Source organism: Python bivittatus, unplaced genomic scaffold (assembly GCF_059951505.1).
Source record: "Python bivittatus isolate LINGU-HERP-01145 unplaced genomic scaffold, Pbiv_v1 ctg000080_np1212, whole genome shotgun sequence".
Classification (NCBI taxonomy): Eukaryota; Metazoa; Chordata; class Lepidosauria; order Squamata; family Pythonidae; genus Python; species Python bivittatus.
The window spans coordinates 80,314,082-80,338,011 of record NW_028277035.1 but is presented as its reverse complement, the minus strand read 5'-3'; the positions used below and the strand labels follow the sequence as shown (position 1 = coordinate 80,338,011).

Sequence of the window (23,930 nt, the reverse complement as noted above, 5' to 3'; positions counted from 1 at the left end):
AATACGCATATAAGCTACAATTCTACAGAATTTCACTCACCTTCCTCTGTAATTTCTGATTTATAATTACATATACATACATATATTATTCTGTTATATACAACATAGTGGGTAGAATTTAGAATTCATGCTTACTTATAAGTAAGTCTTACTAAGCTCAGTGGGACTTACTTCTGAGTAGATGCTGGGAAGTTACATGGATAAGTTGCTTAAAGAGTTATTCTGTGACACCAGTCCTTTCTAGGGTTTCTATCTCTATGTATTTTTTTAATTGATAAGAGACCAAAGCAAGGTGAAAATATCTTGATCAATCTTAGGGAATTTCCCAGCAATCCTGCATGTTTATGCTGCATGCCTCACCAGGCTCTGGGATATGAGGATGGCGATGCCATTGAATGAGATTGCCACCAAGTGGCCTGTCCTCCCTAGTTCTATGGTTCATCGAAAAACCACAGGAGATGAAATGATGCCATAATAATGATAGAGGAATAAACAAGAGTGAACCACCTGATCACACTTGAGTACCATGTCTGGGAACACACCACTGCGATAAGAGCAGGGAAGCCTTATTTCCTTATTGTGTCCATAGACCCACATCAGCAGCTCTGTTCAAGGTTACCCATTCTTGGGGGGGGAGGGGAAGTTGGGACCAAAAGTCCTACTGCAGGCCACTGTGACATGTTTGCAAGGCTTTGCTCACATTAACTCTGTCTCTATTTGGACAGGTCTGAAAGATGTCCAGGGTGCTATCTTGCCAGACAATGGTTGAGCTCGTGAAAACTGAGGATATGGATGAGACTGTCTGGCATGAGGTTGCCATCTGTAAACTAGATTCATACTTTACCTTGCTTATTTCTATGGCTGGTTTGGGAGATGGCTAATGCCCCATTAAGGGAACAGCTTTCTTGAAGGACGCAGGTACACACCTTCCTGAAGAAGCCATCTCTCAATCCAGCTACTTTGGATAACTATTGACCAATTCCCAATTTGTTATGGAAGATTTTAGGGAAGGTGCTAGGGCCTTCCCTAAAGGAAGATAGGAGATTCTAGAGGAAACAAATGTTCTGGACCCAGGGCAGAAGGCTTCAGGCTTCAGCTTGAAACAGAAATGGTTTCATCCACTGGTTGCCCTTGTGGATGATATTTGTTGGGAGCTGGAAGGAGGAACTGCGCTTCTCTTGGTACTATCAGATCTCTCAGTTGCCTCTGACATCAACCACCACTGGAGTTGGGTGGCAAATACAATGAAATAAAATAAAATAAAAACCATGATATAGTTTTGAATTACCCGCAAGGGTTAAGGCTTGGAGACTTAACCTTAAACAGTTTGTTCTTTAAGTATGCCTGAGAGAAGAACAGTTTTGCTTTTGGTTTCTAGAGGGGTTGGTCTTCTCCCCCATGCTGTTCAATATTGACAATCTGATGGAGAAGTCTGGAGTGAGAAAGTATTAGTATGTTGATAACACCCAGTGGTATACTGCTAGCCCTAAAGCAGACCAGGGATACCACAGACATCCTAGCTGTAATGGTCTGGATGGATCAAAACAAGCTCAGATTAAATCCCTGAAAGACAGAGTTATCAGTGATAGTCCTGGCTGAAGCCTCTTTCCAAGTTTGATTCTGGATTATGTTGCACTAAAGGAGCGGGTCTGCAATTTGGGGTACTCTGGATTCCCGTTACAGTATCAGTGGAGGATATGACCATTAGGGACTTTGTCCTTATCATCCTGTGCACTGTAACATTCTGTACATGTGGCTGCCTTTGAAAACAACCCAGAAGCTCCAAACTGTACAAAATGCCATGGCCCATCTGCTTACTGAGGGTAGCAAAATCCAATGGTGCTACACTTATGTTGTGACTGTTGCATTGGTTACCAGTTTGCTTCTGAATCCAGTTCAAAGTGTTTGTTATCACCTTTAAAGCCTTGCATGGTTTGGCACCCAAGTACCTACATGGACCATCTTTCTTACCCTAGATGTGGCTCATGCCATGCAATCTTTGAGGGAAAGCACATGCTGAGGTTCCCCATCCCACAAGAGATGAGGAGGGTGGCAGCTCAAGGACTCATCTTCTCAGTGGCCAACCCTGCTCTTTGGAACACCATGTGTCTTGAGATAAGGAATGTCCCCAATCTTTGGACTCTCAAGGAGGTCTTGAAAACTCTTATTACTTCACAGGGCATATCTGTACTGATTGTATAAGGGGTGATGTGACTCAGTCAGATTAGATAGATTATTGTTTATTGTTTAAATAAATAGGAATTTTTAACTTCTAGTGCTAGAAGTCCCAACTTTCTGAAAGATGTCACATCAAGTCCCAATTTACGCTTCCAAGTTACCAAAACAGATTCCACCCTCCAAAGCTGAAAGTGTATGTCTACGTCTATAAGTGTGACTGTTGAAGACACTTTAGCACATGTTGATAAAACTAGTGATGCATATAATTTGCAACACTTCTGATTAATCATTTTCTATGTCACCTCAATCCGGATTAAATAATCAGACCATGAGCGTGACATCAATAAACACAGCTCTTTCATAGTTCTTAGTGCAAATGTATAAATAAAACAACAACACTGCCTTGTGTAAACAGGTGGCTGTGAATTTCTGCAAACATGTTCCCCACTTTTTAAGCTAATACACAATACACAACCTAATTTTAGAGATTATTGTACTCACACAATGACAGACTCCTTTTGAAGACTTAAAAAAGTATTGCTTGCAAGTATCTCAGTTGCTGATCAAATAGGCTGCCTTCTCACCATTATTCAGACATAGCCCATGCTTTGCTATGGCTTCCTTTCACTACGGTATGGAATGTATGGGGCCATACCGGCTGACAAAACGTTCTGTGTAGAACAGTGTCCTAAAGGAAGGATGGTGCTGTTTGTTTGAGGGCGGTGATTGACTCCATTCACCTACCTATCTCAAATGACTGGGCATATACAAGACAGAATATTGTAGAAACCTGTGTGGGAAATTATAAACTGAAATCCAAACTGAGCAGGCCACAATATTTTTCAGAAGGTCTTTTTCCAGTTCAGAAACTTGCATACCAAGTAGACACATGCATTTTACTTTTGATAAGCCTAACAGTCTTTCATATTATAAGCAAACCAAAGAAGTAAAAAAGCACATTACCATATAAGGGCAAACCTTAGCTCCAGGCCCAAAAATTAACTCGCACTGCTTATTGACATCATACATGTAACCAGGAAGTTGTTGAGGCAAAGAGTAGGTTCTTGATGAAGGCTCATCAAGCAAACACTCCCCGTATCCAGTGCTACAATGAAAAGCATTACAGTTATCTCCGCTGCTATAGTGCAGTAGTAGATTAAGGTTATTTTAAAATCTCCGACTAATAGATAATCAAGAGAATATGAACACTGAACAGATAACACTTGGCCCACAGTAACTAGAACATTCAGTTCATATAGTTGCCAGACAACTGAACAACTGCTATCCTGCCATCAACTGTTGTATTTCATGACATGTACCAGCTCCTAACAACAGCACAATTTATTTTTATAGTATAAATTAAAGTTCAATGCTTAATGCTAGTTTCAAAAATGATTTGGAAGAAGGGCTTCAGGCCTCATGTAGCATAGTACCCTGCTGCTATTAATTAAAACAGCCAAAGGTTTTTTCAGACTTCTGTGCCTGGAAAAAGATGGGACTGCTTTAAGAGTCACATTAACTTTAAAGCAGTAGCATCTATTTTTCAGACTCTCCTGAAAAAAAACGTGAGTTTCTTTAATGAATTTGGCTCCTGTGAATTATTTGGGAGTTCTTCCAAATCATTGTTGAAGGATGCGGAACCCTAGTTAGCACTATTATTTTGTGAGAATGCCCTGCTTAAGATGTGGGTTCTGTACTCCAAAATGAACCTCTTCATTACTCTTTTTGATATAAAATTCAGCTACTGAGTATCAGTAGAAGGATAGCCAAAGCGGGGTCAAAGAAAAAAGAGGGAGGCATTGCTCTGTTTATGGAATCCCTCCCCCAATTTGCAGAAGAGTCCTTTCACCCCTTAAGAAGCAACCCAGTGCAAAACGAGCTTGCTTAGTAGCTAGAAAACACAGTTGGGGGAAAAACCAGAAAGGAGTAGAGTCCCTCCTGGAAGAGAACGGGGCACACAGTCTAGAATTAGGAAAAGAAATTACACTGCAACTTTTTTGGTCCAGGTCTTGTGATCACACAATATTTTTCAGGGGAATGCTCCTTCTTTTTTCATGCGGCAGCTGTTTGCCACTTAGTTCTATTTCTTTCTTTTTACCCAGCATTTTTGCCAAGGAAAAACTAAAAGTTCAGATATGAATTCATCCCCATGCACCTTATGATCCACATACCTATAATACGCAGAAACAAATCAAGAGACGAGCTGCATGTGCGTATATGCATTCGCTGCGTGCTTCCTAAATTTATCTAGCACGCTAGTTATAACAACATTTCTATCCTGCCCTACCTCAAATGACTCGAGGCGATTTACGCCAAAGGAAAAAAAAGCGATAAATGTCATTCATACACACACGCACACACGTACTGTACGTATATAGGTGTACCAAAAATCAGGTCCCATAGGCCGATCACAGTATGTCTTTTTTTTTTAAATTAATTAATTAATTAATTAATTTGTTTGTTTATTTATTTATTTAAAAGATTTGTAGGGCCGCCCATCTCAACCAACTCTGGGCAGTTCACAATAGCAGTAAAACCCAAGAACTATAAAACATAACCATATAGCCATAAAACAAAAACCAACCCCCCCACCCCCCCGGCACCTTAACCATCTCCTTGGGATGCCCCATAGTAATTTCCAACATCTCATCCCATCCCATCCCATCCTATCCCATCCCATCCCATCCCATCCCATTCCATCCCAGCACCTGGGTAAAAAGCCAGGTCTTTTCCAGAGAAAATGTTACAGCACTTGGGAATGTTCAAAAGTTATGGGTCAAACGAGTAAGAAAGTGGCTGGTGTGGGTCTTCCAGGCTGTGTGGCCGTGTTCTGGAAGTTTTGTTTGTAGGCACAGAGAGAACTGCTCCTGTCTGTGCTCCTGCCCTCTGAAGATGCCGGTCACAGATGCTGGCGAAACGTTAGGAAACAAAACTTCAAGAACACGGCCACACAGCCCGGAAGACCCACACCAGCCATCGTATGCCGGCCGTGAAAGCCTTCAACAATACAGAGTAAGAAAGCGTTTAGAAGAAAATGACAATCAATTTGAACATGTGATGTAATGTATATAATAAATTGTTTATGGGGCCTGACTTTCAGTACACCCTACACACACACACACACACACACACACACACACAGACCCCCCCCAGACATCTGCCTTCATCATGACCATCACCTGTTTATTGGCACGTCACTTTCCCACAATATTGTGCCAAAAGCAGTTCACAAAGTATTTTTAAAAATCACGAGATGTGCATTAAGAAATCATTAAAGTCTTACTCCAGAAATTCCGTGATGTATTTACGGCTACACTTTGACCACATCCAGGGGTTAGTGTTGTAATTGAGGGTGGGAGCCATAACATGTTGCTGGCTTTTTCCTCCATCTTCTTTGCACTTGTTATTGTCATCATGGGGCATGTTAAATCTAAAGAGAGATAGTAGGTTGACCACCGCATTCATATAATATTTTTTTTAAAGTTGATTTGTCCAAATGAAATACTTTCAGGTATAGTGGATTATAGTGGAAAGGAATTAGGCATGCTAACTCCCCTGCTGAAATCAATGAGGTTTAAAAGAGCTTAACTTCTGCGGGCTTACGCTTTAAGTAGTGCTTATTGTGCTAAACAGAAACGAGTTGCAAATAAACACACACAGTTCCATACCCCGTTTCTTTGAAATTTGAAGTATTTTATTAACAGGGTTATGTCTGTAGACCAGGATATCCATTCCAAAGCCAAGATTTGTAGCTTATTTGTATAATCAGGGGGGTTGTCCTACAGTTGGCTAAATATATTTGAACCCAAGATTGATTGATTGACTGATTATGTGTCATCAAGTCATTGTTGACTCTTAGTGACCACATAGATGGATTTTCTCTATGATGATCTGTCCCTAACCTGAACCTGAAGGAGACCCTACAAAGAATTTCAATTTCTGTACAGGCAAGGAAACAGAATAGCACCAGCAACCAAGATGATATCACCAGGACAGAGATAAAGAGTCATTTTAACAAGATGGGCGGTGACAAATTTGACATATAAATAAATAAATAAATAAACGAGCTCATCCTCCTGGGATTCAAAGATTCGATTATGCATTGAAAAGATTTTAGTTTATGTAAATCTGGCCTTGTATTATAACATACATATTATGGAGCCATTGTAGAAATATTTTTGAATTCTACAATTCACTTTGAATAGCTAATTAAAACACTCTAGTTTTCCTGGTTTATTTACATTAATCAGCTCTTTCCTGAAAACTGTATGTCTTAGAACAATTAAAAATAATTCATTATTATTTTAGATAGTCATGTTTATATCCTGCTGAATTTTGCAACTCACAGCAGTTTATCATTCTACAGGCTTTTTAAAAATATATTACCCAATACTATATACTGTTGTTTTTAAAGTTCATATAAAATTACAGAACATACACATGGCCAAGTTCATGTGCAATTGTAAAAGCAGTACTTAGTCCACTGTCTTCACTAATTGAACAGCTTCGGTATGGATCACAAACTGTACCCAATTCAGCCAAACCTGGGAAATAAAAATAAAATTAAAAAAGAGCTTGTTATAAAGACATACAACGTACTGTCAAAAATGTTAACTATCGCCTTAAAGAGTAAGAAAAAGGAAATTAAGCTTACCTAAAGTATCACATTTGTCATGAGCTCTACAAATATCCTGCCTGAAAGCAAAACACACTTTTAATGCATTTAATGTCCATGCAAGTTATCATTTACAACACCATAAACCTATTGTTCCTACCAAATGCTAATTTTCAATTTCTTTTCATGCAGATTGAATAGCAGTAGGCTCAAAGGCAAGAATGAACTATATTTTTTAAAGTGTCAGAATAATAAAGGCAAAGTACATATGGAGTAAACTTATACATATTCAATGAACACACTAAAATATAAATTAACATTAACATTAAACTGCATGCATTTAAATGCTAAATGTTTGTCCTGGCCTTACCCAGGTTTTGGGCTGTGATGATTAGCCTGTTGTAGGTCAAGCAGAGTGCATGGTCCTTCCCCCCACCCCCCACTTCAAAAAAAGGACTGTACATTTCTGCTTTAGAGGTAACAATATTTCAGAATCATAGGGGATTTTGCCAAAATTGAGCCCATGGAGGTAGCTGAAAATATTCTCCATATCACGGGCAGTCCATAACATATCGCTAAACCGATCCAGTAACAATCAGATAGTCCCTTATACTTTTAACTAGAATCATTTAATATTTTTGCTATGTTAGAACAAGCCAGTTTTCTCCAACCTGGTACTTTCTAGTTGTGTTAGGATTATACTTTCCATATTTTCCAGCAAGCATAAGCAATGACTGGGAATTCTGGGAATATATTTGGATGGTACCAGTCTGGGGAACCCAGTTTGAGAGCCAGTTTGGTGTAGTGGTTAAGTCACCAGGCCAGAAACTAGGAAACTGTGAATTCTGGGTGACCTTGGGCCAGTCCCTCTCTCTCGGCCCTAGGAAGGAGGAAGCCAGGGCAAACCACCTCCAGAAAAATCTTGCCAAGAAAATTGCAGGGATTTTCCAAACAGCTGCCAGGACTCAACACTGACTTGAAGGCACCAAAAAAAAAAAATGTCTGGGGAGCACTGGTATTAGCTGCTGAACTGATATGCCTAGAATTAGTTACAAGGACAAATGTTCATCCTATTTTTCTCCATTTAGAATCTCAAGTGGAAGGCTTGAAACTTTCACAGCTAGCTTCCTCCCTCTGTCCCACCCACATCCCCATTTAAACTTCAGCAAACTTTATTATCCACCCCACTGATAAACTGCATTAAAAAACAACACCTAAAATGCATTTTGCAACTGGGTGGCTGTTAAAGCAAAAAAGGAAAAAGATCATGTTTATGTGTCAGATCACAGGTCATATCCACAGCTGGAATGGAAACACATACACATTCATACAACCACTGCTTCTTCCCCAAATCTTTCTCTATTGCTGAAAAAGTTGCCGTAAAAGCAACGTCTTCATTGCTAACTGGTGTATTTAGAAACTGCCGCACATCATAATCTTGTATGAAGAATAACTCAGCTTGAGTTTTCAACAAACGTATAGAAAGATGGGGACTAAACATTACTTCCAGAAAACTTCTTTACACATCTTTGTCAAAATGTAAAACTCAAATACAATAATTTTTTCCCTTTGCCACGTCTCAACATTCCAGTTATCGCTGATTCTATTTCGCATTAGAATGCAACAGTAACATACTACATGGTAATAATATGGTTATTTCAGGGTGAGAGAGGAAACCTTTCCATGACATACCTTGTCACCAACACAGCAGTATCATGTTTGTCTGGATGCTCTTCACTGAGTTGGTTCTGAGTTTGCTGCCACTGGCAAAAGTTTTTTAGTGTTGTCTGAGCATTGTAAGATATGGAGGGGCCATCCTAAATACAAAATGTACAAAAAGAATGGTTACAATTTCCTATCCCCCTTAGGAGTCCTTCCTCCTGGTGTCAGAAGGAGTCTGGTACCAACTCTTCAGATCAGCAAATTTCATTAAAAGGCATTTTATTTTAAAAATAAAATATCTACATACCACTTTTCTGCCCCAAATACGCCTCGGTAAAATATAAACTCAATAAAGAGTAAAGTGTGAAAAGGATAATCATAAAATAGCAAAGTAATATGAACGATACTAGCAATCAGCTTTTGTAATTATCAGCCGTACTAGAAATCATCAGAAAAAGAGCTATGTGTGTTCCCTCTCCCATAAAGACTTCCCTAGAAAAGAAAAACTGAGAGCTAAATTACATATTAGATGGGCTCACACAACCCACTTCATTTGATTACCAAATTAACCTATTTTCTGGCTTCTCACAATGCACTGAATCAAACTAATTAAATTGCCTGGATTCATACAACACACTGACCCACAAAAAGAAAACTTAATGTTAAAATTAACTGAATTTAGCAAATACAGATGTTAGCTTTTTAACTGAGACTCCCAGTATGCTGTACTAGTGGAAGTGTTGGACTAGGACTGGCGAGACCAGAGTTTAAGTCCACTGTTAGCCATGAAAACACACTGGGTAACTTTTTACTAATCACTCTCCATTAGATGAATCCAACCTTCCAGAACGGCTGTCAGGGGGGAAAGTAGAGGAATGCTACCTATACTGTCTTGAGCATCTAGAGGAAAGTGGAATATTGTATAAATCTAATAAATCAACTATATTTGATCTGGTTCACCATACATAGCCAATTTACAAAAAAAAAAAAAAAAAAAGATTCTCATGCAGATATTACACCAGAGTAAATGCATAATGGCCTGAACTAGGTCATGATCACCATGTACAGGGTGTGGGAATCTGAAACAACAGGCATGGGTGAAAGGTTAACAAAACTGTCCTCCCCCTGCTACAATTACAGTAAAAGCCCCCATAGAAGAAAAGAGATTATTCTTTTAAATACTGTAAACGACATAGGTTTTCTGTTCCCCATAAATAATGGCCCAACCCAGACTGGGCCATTATGTGCTTACTCTGAAGTTACATAAAAATAGAAGAATAGCTACATAATATGCATTTTAAGGATATAGATTCTTGGTACATTTTCATGAAGAAAATCTACATGGTTGACAACTTGATGGCACATAATCAATGTATCACAGTACAAATTAACCAAGACGCTTTGGAAAGTAAGATTATGATGTTTGGGTCTGCCTGAATCGTGGTGGGAATGAAAGAGGAGATTAGGAAATCTCAAAGCTTACTACCAACAGGTATTGGGAAGGAAAGGGCAACTCATGCATCCAGGCTGCAGAAAAGACAGCCACAAAATCGCAAGGAGTAACAAAAAAGGGAAGCAGAGGGAAGCTGGAGAGGATGGTTGGGGATCTTCCATATAGCTCTCCTCTTTGGAGAGCATTTCCAAAAATAACAAAACATGGACAACCCTCTTGCCCATGCGTGTCAATGGGGAGAAGAACAAAAGATCATTCGGCCCAGCCACATTGTGCTATGTGGACAATCCATCTGAAGTTCAATGTAGCATCAGAGATAAGACAGCTTCTCCTTCACGGTCAGGTTGTGGGACTGACTGTCTTCCATAGTATCTGCCCGGCCAGTCCAATCTAGCAGGGTTGGCATGCTTTGGGTTCCATCGGTTAAACAATGCCATCTGTCAGGACCCTAGAAGTGTGCTTTCTCCGTAGCAGTGCCATCTGGAATGAGGTTCCCCACAAAATCCGAATGGCTCCCACGCTACTGCTATTCGGAAGAGCCTGGAGGACCTGGCTCTTTGCCCAGGCCTTTGGCTGATGCCCTTTTTTTCTTTTTTGTTGAGATGTGAGAAAGACCTTGAGAAATGGGGCGAAGAGACAGCTGCATAAGAGACAGCATGGCCTGCATCTGCATAACAGGCAGAGCAAGAGGCCCAGAAGAGACCCTCCCTAATTTCTTGGGCTGTAAAGAAGATGGCGGGAGATCTGTACTTTCAGACTTGTGAGATTCTGTCAACGTAGCCATACAAGAAAGTAGAATTAGCCCATCTGGTCATGCTTCCTGTTTGGTCTACCTGGGAGGGCTGACAATTCCCCTTCAGGTTTGTTTTCTTGGCTTGTTTCCTGTTGTTTGGTCTTGCACCTTTTTTTTTTTTTTTGCTGTTTGTTTTGTTTTTTTGTATTGATTTCTGTTCTTAAATGTTATTAACAATTATAAACCGCCCAGAGTTGCTGAAGTCAGGTGGCATATACATTTAATAAATTATTATTATTAAATGATGATCAGCTCTGAACTACAAATTGGGGGGGGGTATACAAGAGAATGCTGCATGTGACTTATTCTCACCATTAGTATGTACTGATTTTTTTAAAAAAATAAATGAAAACAGCGCCCCACACCAGCTCCAGCTAGGCTAGGTTAAAAGCCCCGCTCTCGCTCATACCGATCTGCTATGCTCCTTATGTTATATATATGCATATACGTGTATGTGTATATATATATATGTTTATATATACAGTGGAACCTCGGTTTACGAACTTAATTCATTCCGTGACTCTGGTCGCACCCCGAATTGGTCGCAACCCGAAGGAAATTTCCCCAAAAGGTTCAATGTAATTATCGTTAATCCTTTCTGGCGTGGAGGACAGGGAGGCGGCTATTGCTTGGAGGGAGAGTCCCCCTCCCTACGACCACGTGTCAGGGGCGGAAAAATGGCCGCAAACCATGTGTCAGGGGTGGAAAAATGGCCGTGGACCACGTGTCAGGGGCGGAAAAATGGCCGCGGACCATGTCACGGGAGGGAAAATGGCCACGTATCCTGTGCGTACCCCGAGGCGGAGTTTGCAAACCGAGGTAAATTTTTGCGGCCAGAGCTGGTTGTAACCCGAAAAGTTTGTTAACAGAGGTGTTCGTAACCCGAGGTACCACTGTAAGTATACGTATACACACACACACACCAGAGACACCCAGTGCAGGGGCTGATGATGTTTGGTCCTAATGCAAGCTAAGACATATAGGCCCCGTGACTGAGATAGATTCAAACTACTTGCCTCCCCCAGTCAAATTTCAGCAATATAAAACATCGTGAATTGTCGGGCATGACACGTTGTAAAGCATCTCCTTGAAGGAATAATTAAGAAGAAGGCATTACTGGAAATATAACAAGCAAACACACACAAGAAAGGGAGCTTCCTCTAAAGCAATTACCTGTTCATTATGTATGATGGCTAATTTCACAATAACGATATTAATTAAATTCCCAATGCTTGGGTCTTTGTATATAGATGCTACCTGCATAAAAGATAAATTTCAAAAATGTTAATTAGCATACAAGCAAGGAAAGAATTGACAGCTCATTTGAAAAAGCTGCAGCTTTATTGATATTAACAAATATACAAGGAAGCAAGAATGGAAAGCTAAAGAGTAGGAAATGCGGCACCATAAAAGATTGGAACTGGATATAACTTTGCTCCTTTCAGTAAGTAAGCACAGAGAGGAAAAACAGCCCTGGGCTACCAGACTGACTGACAATCTTTCCTATCCTGACTAGTATTATCTTCCTTAACTCATATTACAGTATTTATATATCCTCTCTTTTAACATCCATGCAGGTACTGGCCTGGAAATGCAGCTTGCACATCCAGAAAGTATGAAGCACCCTCTTGGTGGTCAGGAAGTGAAAGCCATGTTCACTCCACTTTAAAGCCTGAAGGAAATTTAAAGTTGAAATGAGGAACCAGGCAAAAAGAATGGCTCGAGAAATATATGCCAGATTTAAAAGAGAAAACAGAAAAATGTTCTCTGTTTTATGTAATACATCAAAATACAGTATGTGAAACATTATTACCTGGAAAAAAACTGGAAAGGGTTTTGGGGTGTTTTGTTGGTGTGTTTTTTTGTTTTTTGTTTTTTTTGCAGAAATCACTGTTCTCTGGAAAAAATTGGTCAGGCAATTTAGTAATTATAAGTCTGGGAGCAAACAGAGACCACACAAAAATAGATGTTTCCACATACAAAGACTTACCTCAATATGCAAAACTATATACATTTGTAAACCAAAATCCTAAACTTAAAGGCATGTAGCTTCCAGGATCTTACAGAACATTTTGGACATAGAAATAATGAAGTATTTCAGTAAGTAATTTCATTGTTTGCAGTGGAAATTTCTGGACCCAAGCTGAATGTCACTTTCAGGACTCCCCCATAAGAACTGCCCACAGAATACAATGGAAAAATCCAGGAATTTAGCATATTTACAATTGCACAGTCATTTTCCTTGATGTAAGTTCTACATGTGGTAAGCAGCCTCTACAAAGAGAAGTTGCCATATCTTGGAGGCTCCAGGATTCCAAAGTCTCGATGACACCTCCATGGACTGAAGAACCATTCCTCTGCAGATAGTCATGTTCTACACTTAGAGGCCCACAGAAGGAGAAACACTAACACAGGGGACCCAATCTTTTGGTTAGTGGGCAAGTATGACATTTTAAGAGCATGGTGAACATGCATAGCAATATATTTTAATACTTACTATGGACATTAATGTCAAAATGTAGTGCTGAAGATTTGTTCCATGGTATGCAGCCATTCGATTGTCTGCCACCACCATAACTTCCACATATCGAGGATAGGACAGAAATCGCTTGATTCTTCGCGGGCTGTTTTTTCTCCTTATGTTGCTGGTCTTGTTTTTACTGGATGCTGGAAACTGCCTTAAGTTAAGTTTCAAAGCCTCTATGTCAGAGAATATGCTATTTGGGCGCCACTGCCTTGCCTTGCTTCGTCTTTTAGGCTTTCTGTGATTTTTTGCATGCCCTGCAGTTTTAAAAGAAAGTAAAGCAGTAAGTATCCTCTGCAAGAAACCTTAGTAAGACCCCAAAACCAATCCAAACCTTACTCATTCTTAATACAGTAATACAAAACACCATGCTCAAAAGTAGGCATTTAAGTGGAGAAATGAGAAATAAGAGTATATTTTACATCTCTTCCAAATCTGTACACAAACCAAAATGCTGTCATGTGTCAAAATCCATAGTTTTTAAAAGATGTTATGATGCAGTCTGAAATTCAAAATATGCATACAAAATGTGCATATTACGAAAATGTGCACGCAAAACGCAGGTGTTAGGGGAAAACATGCAGGGCATCATTTTCATAGCACACCTAATTGGTCTTCAAGAGGTGGAGGAAACATTTTCTACTTCTACATATTATGGGATAGCTTGAAATCCTTTTTGGATGGGAAAAAACACTTCTTTCCTTTTTAAAATTCCTTTTTAAAAACATTATAGTTACATTTTCATAAAAGACATTGCACGTTAATTAGAACTGATAACAAATCTATGTACATTTACTTCAGACAAAATCTAAACTGTTATATAATAAACTATGTGCTTGAAAAGAGATGTAAACTAAACTGGCTAAAAAACTTAAGAAAGCTAAAAAAAAACCCAGGGGAAAATGTTAAAAAGTAACATATAAATGAACTATACAAAGAGGGTAATACCATATAGTAGTGAAATCATCAAACCATTCACATTTCAAAATTATAGTATGATTCTACAAACACTTAAATTATATTAATATAAATAGCTATTGTTCAATTTTTCAGTAGTGAATTGAGTCTAGACTATACAAAGTCATATTGCCTAGAAAAAAAATCTGAATATATACCTCTGTACCTATTTTATAAGTCTTATTCCTGAATGTCAAATAAAATTAGCAACCATGTCATTTAAGGACATTTCTATTCACCAGTGGTTCCAATGACTCTCAGTCATTCATCTTGAGGGATTGCTTTCCATTGGTTACAACAGTGAGAACCAAAGCTTGCTTCTTACTAAATGATTTAACGGAGCATAGTTTGCACAGCTCTTTTTAAATTTCAGCAATAGTAAATGAAGTCTTACTTACATCAAAACCAGATAGAGAAAGAGAGAAAAGCACAGCTAAGAATCAAGTCTAGGCAGTAAATAGCCCAAGCAGTACAATGGCAGGTCAAGAAATTTTTAAAAACTTAAGATCTCCAGGCCGTATTGCAAATCATCTATATATAATCCCTGTGTCCATTAGGGTTATTATGCCAAACTGAGAAACGGACAGAAGACAATCACATATTCTTAGTACCTTGATTCCTTTCACTTCTACATTAAACTAAAGCATTTTGTACTACTAAACATGAAAATAAAAGCAAATGTGGTTCAGTTTCAAGTCTGTGAAAGATCATGGGGGGGGGGGAGAATTTCTATACTAACCTTGACTTAGCCACCTCAGGGCTAAATACAATAAGGAGGAAGTTAGTTATTTCAAAAGGCTTTTACAGAGCTTATTGTATGTTAACTAATGCTCCCTCTGGCAATTGCACATAGTGTAGACTGAAAGCGATGGGGATTTTCTTACTGGCTGAATCTCGAATGGTATTGCCTTTATTTAGAACTGTAACAAATGCACCCTCAGTGTGTCTCAGTACACTGGGGATTGGCAGCAATAAACTGGATTACAAGACTTGCATACAGTATCATGCCTGGGGTAACCTGTATGGTTATTGTTTAATGCAGGTTCTAAAATAGAGCTGTTCTGACTCTTTGTCCTAAGAACAAGGAAGTCAAAGTGTACAGTCTGTTCCTAGCTAGAAGTGTCTTGGGTCTAACTGGATCTAGAGAATGGTGGAAAGGTTCCATACATTCTCCTGCTGATGGAAAAGCAGCAACTTTGGTTGAAAGGGTTTTGAATGAGAAACACAAGTGCTGGGCCCCTATGGCTGGGAGTGAACTCAGGAAGGGGATGAAATGGTATGTGGAAAAGACCTTGGGAGATGGGTGACGAAATGCTGCCTATGGAATAGTCAGATAAGAGACAGCACAGCCCGCAGCTGGAAAGTAGGCAGGGCAAGAAGGTGTTAGCCTTCCCAGGTAGACCACACAGGAAACATGACCAGATGAGCTAATTCTACTTTATTGTAAGGCTACATTAACAGAATCTTGCAAATCTGAAAGTATAAATCTTCCTTTCTGAGCCTCTTTCGTTATGCAAGTGCAGGCTATGCCCCCTGTTATCTGACCATTCCCTAGGCAGTATCTCTTTGTCCCATTTCTCAAGGTCTTTCTCACACACCATTACAGAAGGGACCCTCCCTAGTTTCTTGGACTGTAAAGGAGACGGTTGGAGAATTGTGCTTTCAGACTTGCAAGATTCTGTTAATGTAGCTTTACAATAAAGTAGAATTAGGTTATCTGGTCATGTTTTCCTGTCTGGTCTACCTGGGAAGGCTGACAGGGGCCTACTGAGAGACTGAATAAAATTGAATTCCTCACAAATTCTGGGGTTTAGAAGGTCTGAATCAACATAACTGGAACTATGCCAAGGGATATGGAAAAGACATCAGAGCTGGCTATTTAGGTTGGAGTGAGAATTTACAGTCATCATTACTGACAAGGATATGAGAAAGCATAAGATAGGAATAGAAACTGCAGACTCAGTTTCTTCATCACCATAGCTAATTCTCACATATGCTGGCTGTCAATTATGGCATTTTACCCAATTAACTTGGGCTTTCCCCACAGTATCCTGGAAAATATTACACGGTGAATGTTTGTACTATGCCTAATCCCTCAATTGAATAAACTGCAACAACTACATCTTCCATGGTCTTCTAGTCTGGGTCATGCTGTTACACAAATTGCACATTGTTAACCCAGGTTTAGAGATATTATGCTGTATGAATTCAGCCAGATGGCAAAGGCCAGGACAGTGAGAGAAGAGTGAGAGATAGAGGACAGGAAAAAAAACTCCCTGTCCTCTATTGTGCAACTGATTTATTTACTTACAATATTTATACATTGTCAATTCCATGTGGTCCCCTGATGGTTTATAAAATATTCATAAAACCATTCAAACAATTAAAACCATAACATAATCAAACCTCTCTCAGAATCCACATCCCAGCAATGCTATACATTAAACATTTTATGGAATAATTCTGTCTTTACTGCTTTCTTGAACACCATCAGGGAGGGTAGTCATCCAGATCCCTGGGAGCAGACTATTCCCTAGTCTATGTCCTGCCTGCCACCAAATCTCACATGGGAGAGATCCTCAACATCCCAGTTTGGGCACATGCACTGATAATTTTATCTCCATGCCAGAAAAAAAACTGCTACATTCTGTGTATCAACCTTCAGTCCTGCTAAATGGAAAATAACAAGCCTAATACAACTACTGAGCTTTCCAAATCTTTTCCTATTGGTCTAATCCAGTGTTTCTCAACCTTGGCAACTTTAAGATGTGTGGACTTCAACTCCCAGAATTCCTCAGTATTAAACACTAGTCTAATCCATACCCCTGAATAGTGCTCTTTCTATTAACAGTCCTGGTAACAACTGCACATAAGCAAAGAAGAGGGCTTTGTTTACTTATTTATTATTCAGGCTTTAACAATTCTCTTTAACAATTTAAAGAAGGAATTTTGGCAGTAGAAAAGCTAGTGGCTGGGGGGAAAAAAAATCTCTTAAGTACTATAATAGGAAGCCCACAACAGGGAGCATTTTCTATCAGTGCCTGAGAAGGACCATCCATTCTCCTTTACTTTCCTTATGACACCATTTAACAGTTGTGTGCTCTCATGGAAGGCAGAGAGCCCATTAAGAATCAGCTCCTGGAGAAGTTTTTCTCTGTCAGCCACAGATATCTTTATAGTTTTATTTCTAATTCTGTGGTGTAGGAGAGATAGCATTTGCTTATTTTTAACATTTACATTTGTAGGCATTTTAGCAAAAAGGTGGCATGTAAATATAGTAAGTAAATAAACCGTACTATACAATTATCCATATTTTGTATTAGGACCCAAAGAAAGGGTGCCGGAACCATCAGAGCAAGAATCAAAATTATGGTCTCGCTCAATGGTTGGATCCACATAACTCAATTCAATTCAATACCTAGTGGCTGCATTTGCACAACTTGTTAAACTTGATTAGTATTAACTTTGGTTTGTTTGTTTATAAATTGTACAATCCCAGCTAATTTGGTTAATTTATGGTTCAGAGTACCGTGATACATCAGAAAATGGGTTAATTAAATAACCAAGTTAAGCATATACCAATCCAGTCTTGACTCAGTTTATCTGGAAGCATCACATCCGTATAATCATAAAGGTTGTGAAAAGAAAACATAAAGAAAAGAAGCAATGTGAGTTCCCCTTTCTTTATAGTCTACACTATGTTTTTGAGTGACTGAGAGGTTATGCCACCATGAAATTCAACTCTTACTTCACTTCTGGTGGAACTAGTCCTAAAACATCCTTAACGACAAAGGTGTCTATTCATTTCAGTTTATCTCTAAATGCTTTCATTATAGATAGTTTTCATTATTTCAAAGGTCCTTTTGATTACAGCTAATGAAAGTTGCTAACATTAAATATAGTGGAAGCTTATTCCATACTGCCATTGCCTCACCTTCCCTCCACCCTTCCCCAAAACTGCCCAGGTAGATAATACAGGCTACAGTAACCCAACTTTTGAGGATTCTGCTAATGTATTTCAACCCTGACTTAATGGGGTCATCCACAGAGAGTTCCATTTCTATGGCTTAGTGCACAGCTAAGAATGAGAACCAAGGCTATTCATTTCCAACATGACCTCCAAAACTGAGAGTGCATTGCTGGGAATAGGTCCCAATATTGTTGCTCCAGAAACCTCCACCCACTTCAATCTCTCAAAAAGCAATTTGAAATCAATCCACAATAATCTTTATTTCTGCTAATCTTGCAATTGCTGCTTATCCTTCTGGTCTAATTGACCAACAGGAGAGGAGAAAAACACCATTCAGTTCAGGAGTGACGTGAATCCCCACTCCACACTCAAACACAAGTAAAACAAATTCTTAACATGCAATACCCACTCCCCACCGTTTTTCATATCCTATATTCATTTGTGTTCATTTGTTTGTTGGTTTAACAAAAAGAAAAACCAATCTGGGAGGTTTCTATGATGGAAAGCTGTGAGTAGAAAGTTAATCATAAAAAATGCATAAAAAGCACCGAAATTCTCTATTTCATTTAAAAGCGGCAATGAGTTGTGAAAGGGAAATATAAACACGCTGGCAATTTTGCAACCAGGTGCTTTTCCCAATAATTGTGACCATGATGGCATGCTGCTATTATGGTGGCAGGGTGTGGGGAGGAAGATAAAATTCCAAGTATATAGGAGACAATCTATGGCAGGGGGTAAGGAAAGAGAGTAATGACTAACTTGAGCTCAGGGGCTACCCACAAGAACTGTAAAGCCCCTGTCTGAAACATTGGCCACCCTACTCTTGCCAATGGTTTTATATTCAATTTAGCTTTGTTTCTGTATTGTTTATCACAATCCTGCATACTGTTTACCTTTTAGGATGTATGAATAAGCAAGCTGTCAGGGTATGGGGAGGGGAGGGGGGAATCTAAATTATTCAAACCACATCTGACTCAAGTATATGAGAATCTGATTTATACCACATATATTACAGAGAGAGAGAGAGAGAATTCAACCACTAGGTGATTTCTTCATGCGTTTAAGCTTCAAAGAGTTGTGATGTGCATTGAAGCGAGGGGACAAAAGACTTCAGACAAAAGCATTTAGCACTTCTGTCACCCACACTTCACCTGATCAGTCACTGTTGAAAGGGGAAGAAAGACTTTGGCGTCAGATCCTATATAAGGTCCCAGAGGCTGGCAGCATGCTAGGAACAATCTCAGTCTCTTAGTACCACTGCAGGAATCAGCGGAAGGTCTTTTTCCCCCCGATTGTAATCCCCTTTTGGCTCTTCTCAAGAACAGGGAAATCTGATCACTTTCCTGCTCATAAATGAGATGAGTAATGCTAGGTCACTAGAGCGCTTGGCCTTGGGTGAACATTTCACCTCTCTCAGGAATCCCGGCTCTCTGAAAAGGGCCAAGGCGTGCAGGCCGCCACACAGTCCACGACGCACACAGGAGTCGGCTTTCGATAATGGCTTTTAGCCTTGCTGCTAATACATGAGAAATAACCTTATCAGCTGCTACAGACCAAGGCGGCCAGAGCTCTCCCCCAACGGCCCCCAAAGACCAAAGAAAGGTCAAAAGGAAAAGCTTGTGCAGGAAGGAGGAGGCAACTTGCGTGACATGTTTGAAAAACATAAAGGTGAAGCCAAGAAGAAAACGGAGGAAGCAAAGGAAAGGTCAACTGATAAGAAACCTGAAGTTTAAAATCATACAGGACATGGAGGAGGAAAGAACCAGAATCAGCTCATTAAAAGGACATGTCCTCAAGTCAATACATAGAGAGAATGAAACAGAGAAAGATCGTGCACAAGCTCATAAAGAGGGAGAAAAATGAAAGGAACATAGCAATGGAAAATTGAAGGAAACTACAACTGTGCGACCCTACCCGTGTTTAGTCGGAGATAAGCCTCACTATGCACAATGGAACTTACTCCTAAGTAGATATATATAGAATTGCACCCCTAATTTTACAAAAATATTAAAATAAAATCCAACCATCCCCTGGTATAATTCAGCCATCCCCTGGTAGAGTTTATTATCTTTGAATTTTCTTACCAATGAGCCCTTAGACTGGGCACATAAAAGTTACTGCTCATAGGACCATAACATATTATGAAACAGAAAAAAGGTGTCATGCCACCACCCTTGCTTTTTTTTCAAATTTCAACTAAAAATACTCCTTCTCTGAAGCCTTCCTTACCATTCCTTCCCTCTATACTCTACTGGGACTTCACTCTTAGAACTCCAAGGCCCTCTGGCTACTGGCTGGTGCAGCAGGCTGGTTTGGAATTTGATCTGGAAGATGTAGCCCCAGTATATCTGGAAGCATCAGATCATCATTAAACCTAAGTATATTTAATTAAAAAATATAAACAGGATTTTGCTATTTTTTTAGCCAGCTGTTAGATCAGTGTTTCTCAGCCTTGGCGGCTTTAAGATGTGTGGATTTCAACTCCCACAAGAATTCCCCTTGGTGGCTGGGGAATTCTGGGAGTTGAGGTCCACACATCTTAAAGTTGCCAAGATTGAGAAACACTGTGCTAGACAATGCAAAGCCTTGTCATTGTAGACAGGCTGCAGAAGTTACAGGAAGTGGACCATTCCTGAGCCACTTCCCCACAAAAACTCAGGGAGATTTCCATGCCTCAGAAAAAAGGAAGTGATATAATTTCTATGCTAGCATGTAATGACCAAATCAGCAAACCTTTAAGACCCCACTGGAACAAAGCCTATACCTATATGAACCCTTCTCTAATGATTTGCATAGTATACTGAGCCATATTACACCGTAACTGAGTCACAAGCCATAGCAATGGCTGGGTTCACATGGCAACTTAAGCCAAAACCGAACAAATCATATGCTTAACATGATATGTGATCCTAGCCACCTGATCACCTGAAGATACAGATTTCTACTGCAATAGAACTATAGCAGCATAATTCATCTATGGTTTGTTGAAAAAGCCATAGATGCCTAGATTCACACAAAGTGCTAAGTCATAAACCATAGTTTACAAACTACAATGGCCGAGATCATACATTAAACCGAAACCAAATAAACATTTTCTGCAAGAAAGATGGTAGAAAGTCTTCAGAGGAAAACTGCCACAGTAAGAAAGTATCTGGAATACAAATCCTACGGGGATCTCTTTTACCAACCAGATGTGTGCCTTAATAGCAATGATTTTTTAAAAAAAACCAATAAGATGGACATGTCTTAAGGCATGCCAAAGCAAAATGGGAATAAAAATCATTCCTTTACTTACAAAGAAATAATCCTAAACTAAGTGAAAAAAATTGATTCGGGTGAAGCCTTCCAACATTCTGATGCATTTATATTCTATGAATGTTGTCCAAACCATTCTCTATACAACTACAGTATGCAGAAGCTAAGCCCCAGAACTGGTAACTTCTAGGTAAATGGCTGCAGTTTACAGCATTATTTGTTCTATTTGATAATGATAGTTCCACTAATTACCTGAATTTGAATTAAAACAAAAACACCTTTCTCTTACGGGATTTGTTGAATATCCAATGCTACTGTGAAATCCAGTAGATGAACCTGGTATTGTTAGAGCTGGTCTACAGATAATGTAACTTCAGTCCTGGAGACTAATATCATAAATGACTGATTGTCCAAGGAGTAAAAGAAAAATACTGTGTGTATTTTATGTGAACCACTGAACTTCATGAGATTTCTGGACCTGCTATTTTTGTGGGAAGCAAGAGAATCATAATGATCAACACCCCACCCCTTGAAAGGAAAGTATATACCTGGCATCTTGGTAGTTTCAAATAATACATTTAACCAATACTAACATATTTGAACCTGTTGTTATTCTGGGAATGACAATGGAACCTAGAAAGGCAAAGATATACTGTAATTTATTAAAAAGATAAATTCTGCTAGTACTAACTGATTTTGTAAATAATGAAAGGGTTCCATGCATAAGTCATGTTTAGAGTAAAACCACAGAATTCAATGGGATTTGTTATCTATGATAACCTGACACATGATTTCAAAGAGTTTACTTTAAGTGTGATCAGTTGAAGCCATCTTCTGGTATATCCTGAAGGAAAATACATGCAGAACTATTAAACTGAAATACAGGAGGATATGAAATTAACATCCTGTGTTTCATAGTGCTATGACTTGATATCACTCTATGGTCTTTCCAGCAATAAAAAGTTAATTCCTGACCTTTTAACTAGTCTCCCTTTCTTTATCATTAAGCAAATCTTAATTCTTCTCTCAGTATCCTACCTCAACAACTCAGGAAAGACTCAGCTCTTAAAATCTGCTATGAGAAATTTCCTTTCTTTATGAAAGGTTATTTTTAAGTTCCCAATCCCCTCCTACTGGGTGTCCCCTTCACTTCCCCTCCCTACAATAACTGGAAATGTTTAGATCAGAGTTATTTGAAGCTCTGATCTGAAAGACCACTCAACAGGGATGCCGGCACAAAGAAATACAATTGGCACTGATTTGAGCTTATGACTAGAAGACTCCATTGGTAGCTACATTCAGTCCTATGCAGTTGCAACCAGATCTTAACACATCACAACCACCAAAATGGAATATTGATTGTTGACAAGCTCCAAGGCTAAAGGCATGAGGAACTTAAAAAGAACAGAAACATCAACTACATCTACTGTAGTTGGCAATTCAGATTGACCAATACAGTCAAAACAAAAACAAAATTTAAATTTTAAAATCTACTATGTGCATCCAAAGACAGTAATTCATTCACAAAAGATATATTTTGCAGCCAGAAGCACCTACAGCCAATGCCCAGATTCTCCAGGTAGGAGTGGGAAGGACTACTGTTGAACCTTGCTGCCAAGTGGTATTGTAGGCAGCAAAGAGCTATGTGGGACAATTAAGGTTGAAATTGACTACCCATTTAACTGATGGTAAATTCCTCTGCATTTATCTGTGAATAGACTGCATTGTCAATATTAGACAGCTTGTTTTGTTTTGCATATATGCTATTTATTCTTCTGGACTGCAAATCCTGGGATCAATGCCAAGCTATATGATCACATGTAGATCCCACACCAGGCCTGTTCTCTGGTGCTTAATTGAGATATAGACACACCTTTGATTGATATCATCCTGAAAGCAAGAGATCACTCATGTCCTGATATGATAGAGGCAAGAAATACTGTGCATTTCAAGTCCTAGAGTTGTACAGGATCTAGATGTGTCACATAGCAATTACGGGAAGAATTTGGATAAAGGGAATATAGAGAGAATGGATGGGAAATGCACAGGAAACAGGAAGTGTTCTATTAAGTCAAGAGGAAGTGGGGAGGCAGGAAGGAAGGAGCCTATACTCTGATGGATGGAAATGTGACTTCTAAATGGAGCCAACAGTTTTCTGTGAGTCATGGGAAACTCATTAGATAAGATTTTTTTTTCAGCTTGAAATAAATGGGGATCAATAAAAATTATGTTCCCTTCAATTTTAAAAGCTATCATCTTTAAATTCTCCATACTTGACCTGACTTTGGAATATACATACAATCTTGATCTGTTTTGATCTGAACAATTCCTCTTGGGTTAAGCAATATTTATTCCACTAAAGGAATAAAGAATAGTAACTAAAATTAAAGGTATGAGATAAGCAAAAGAAAAGGAAATATAGCTAAAACACCACTGTTTATACCTCTCTGTACGTATCCTCACAATCTACCCCCTGCATTCACCACATCCATACAACTGTTCATTCTTTTAAACTTCTCGCTT

The 23,930-nt window shown here is 39.1% G+C and overlaps 1 protein-coding gene across 6 annotated transcripts in view; it reads right to left on the bottom strand.

Annotated features, from left to right (window-relative positions):
- ADAMTS9 (ADAM metallopeptidase with thrombospondin type 1 motif 9) overlaps window positions 1-23,930 on the bottom strand; it is a 143,366-nt gene that overhangs the window by 107,449 nt on the left and 11,987 nt on the right. For 5 of the 6 annotated variants that reach the window (XR_015794964.1, XM_088134396.1, XM_025170169.2 and 2 more), the window contains exons 4-10: window positions 13,199-13,482; window positions 11,875-11,958; window positions 8,486-8,610; window positions 6,833-6,873; window positions 6,617-6,722; window positions 5,462-5,608; window positions 3,142-3,283 (exon numbers count right to left, since the gene is read on the bottom strand). Coding sequence is in view for 5 of the 6 variants with exons in the window: in XM_088134396.1 (XP_087990522.1) it covers window positions 3,142-3,283; window positions 5,462-5,608; window positions 6,617-6,722; window positions 6,833-6,873; window positions 8,486-8,610; window positions 11,875-11,958; window positions 13,199-13,482 (929 nt within the window). In the remaining variant the exon portion in view is untranslated. The remainder of the gene's footprint in view (window positions 1-3,141; window positions 3,284-5,461; window positions 5,609-6,616; window positions 6,723-6,832; window positions 6,874-8,485; window positions 8,611-11,874; window positions 11,959-13,198; window positions 13,483-23,930) is intronic. The other variant, XM_088134395.1, reaches the window with a different exon arrangement.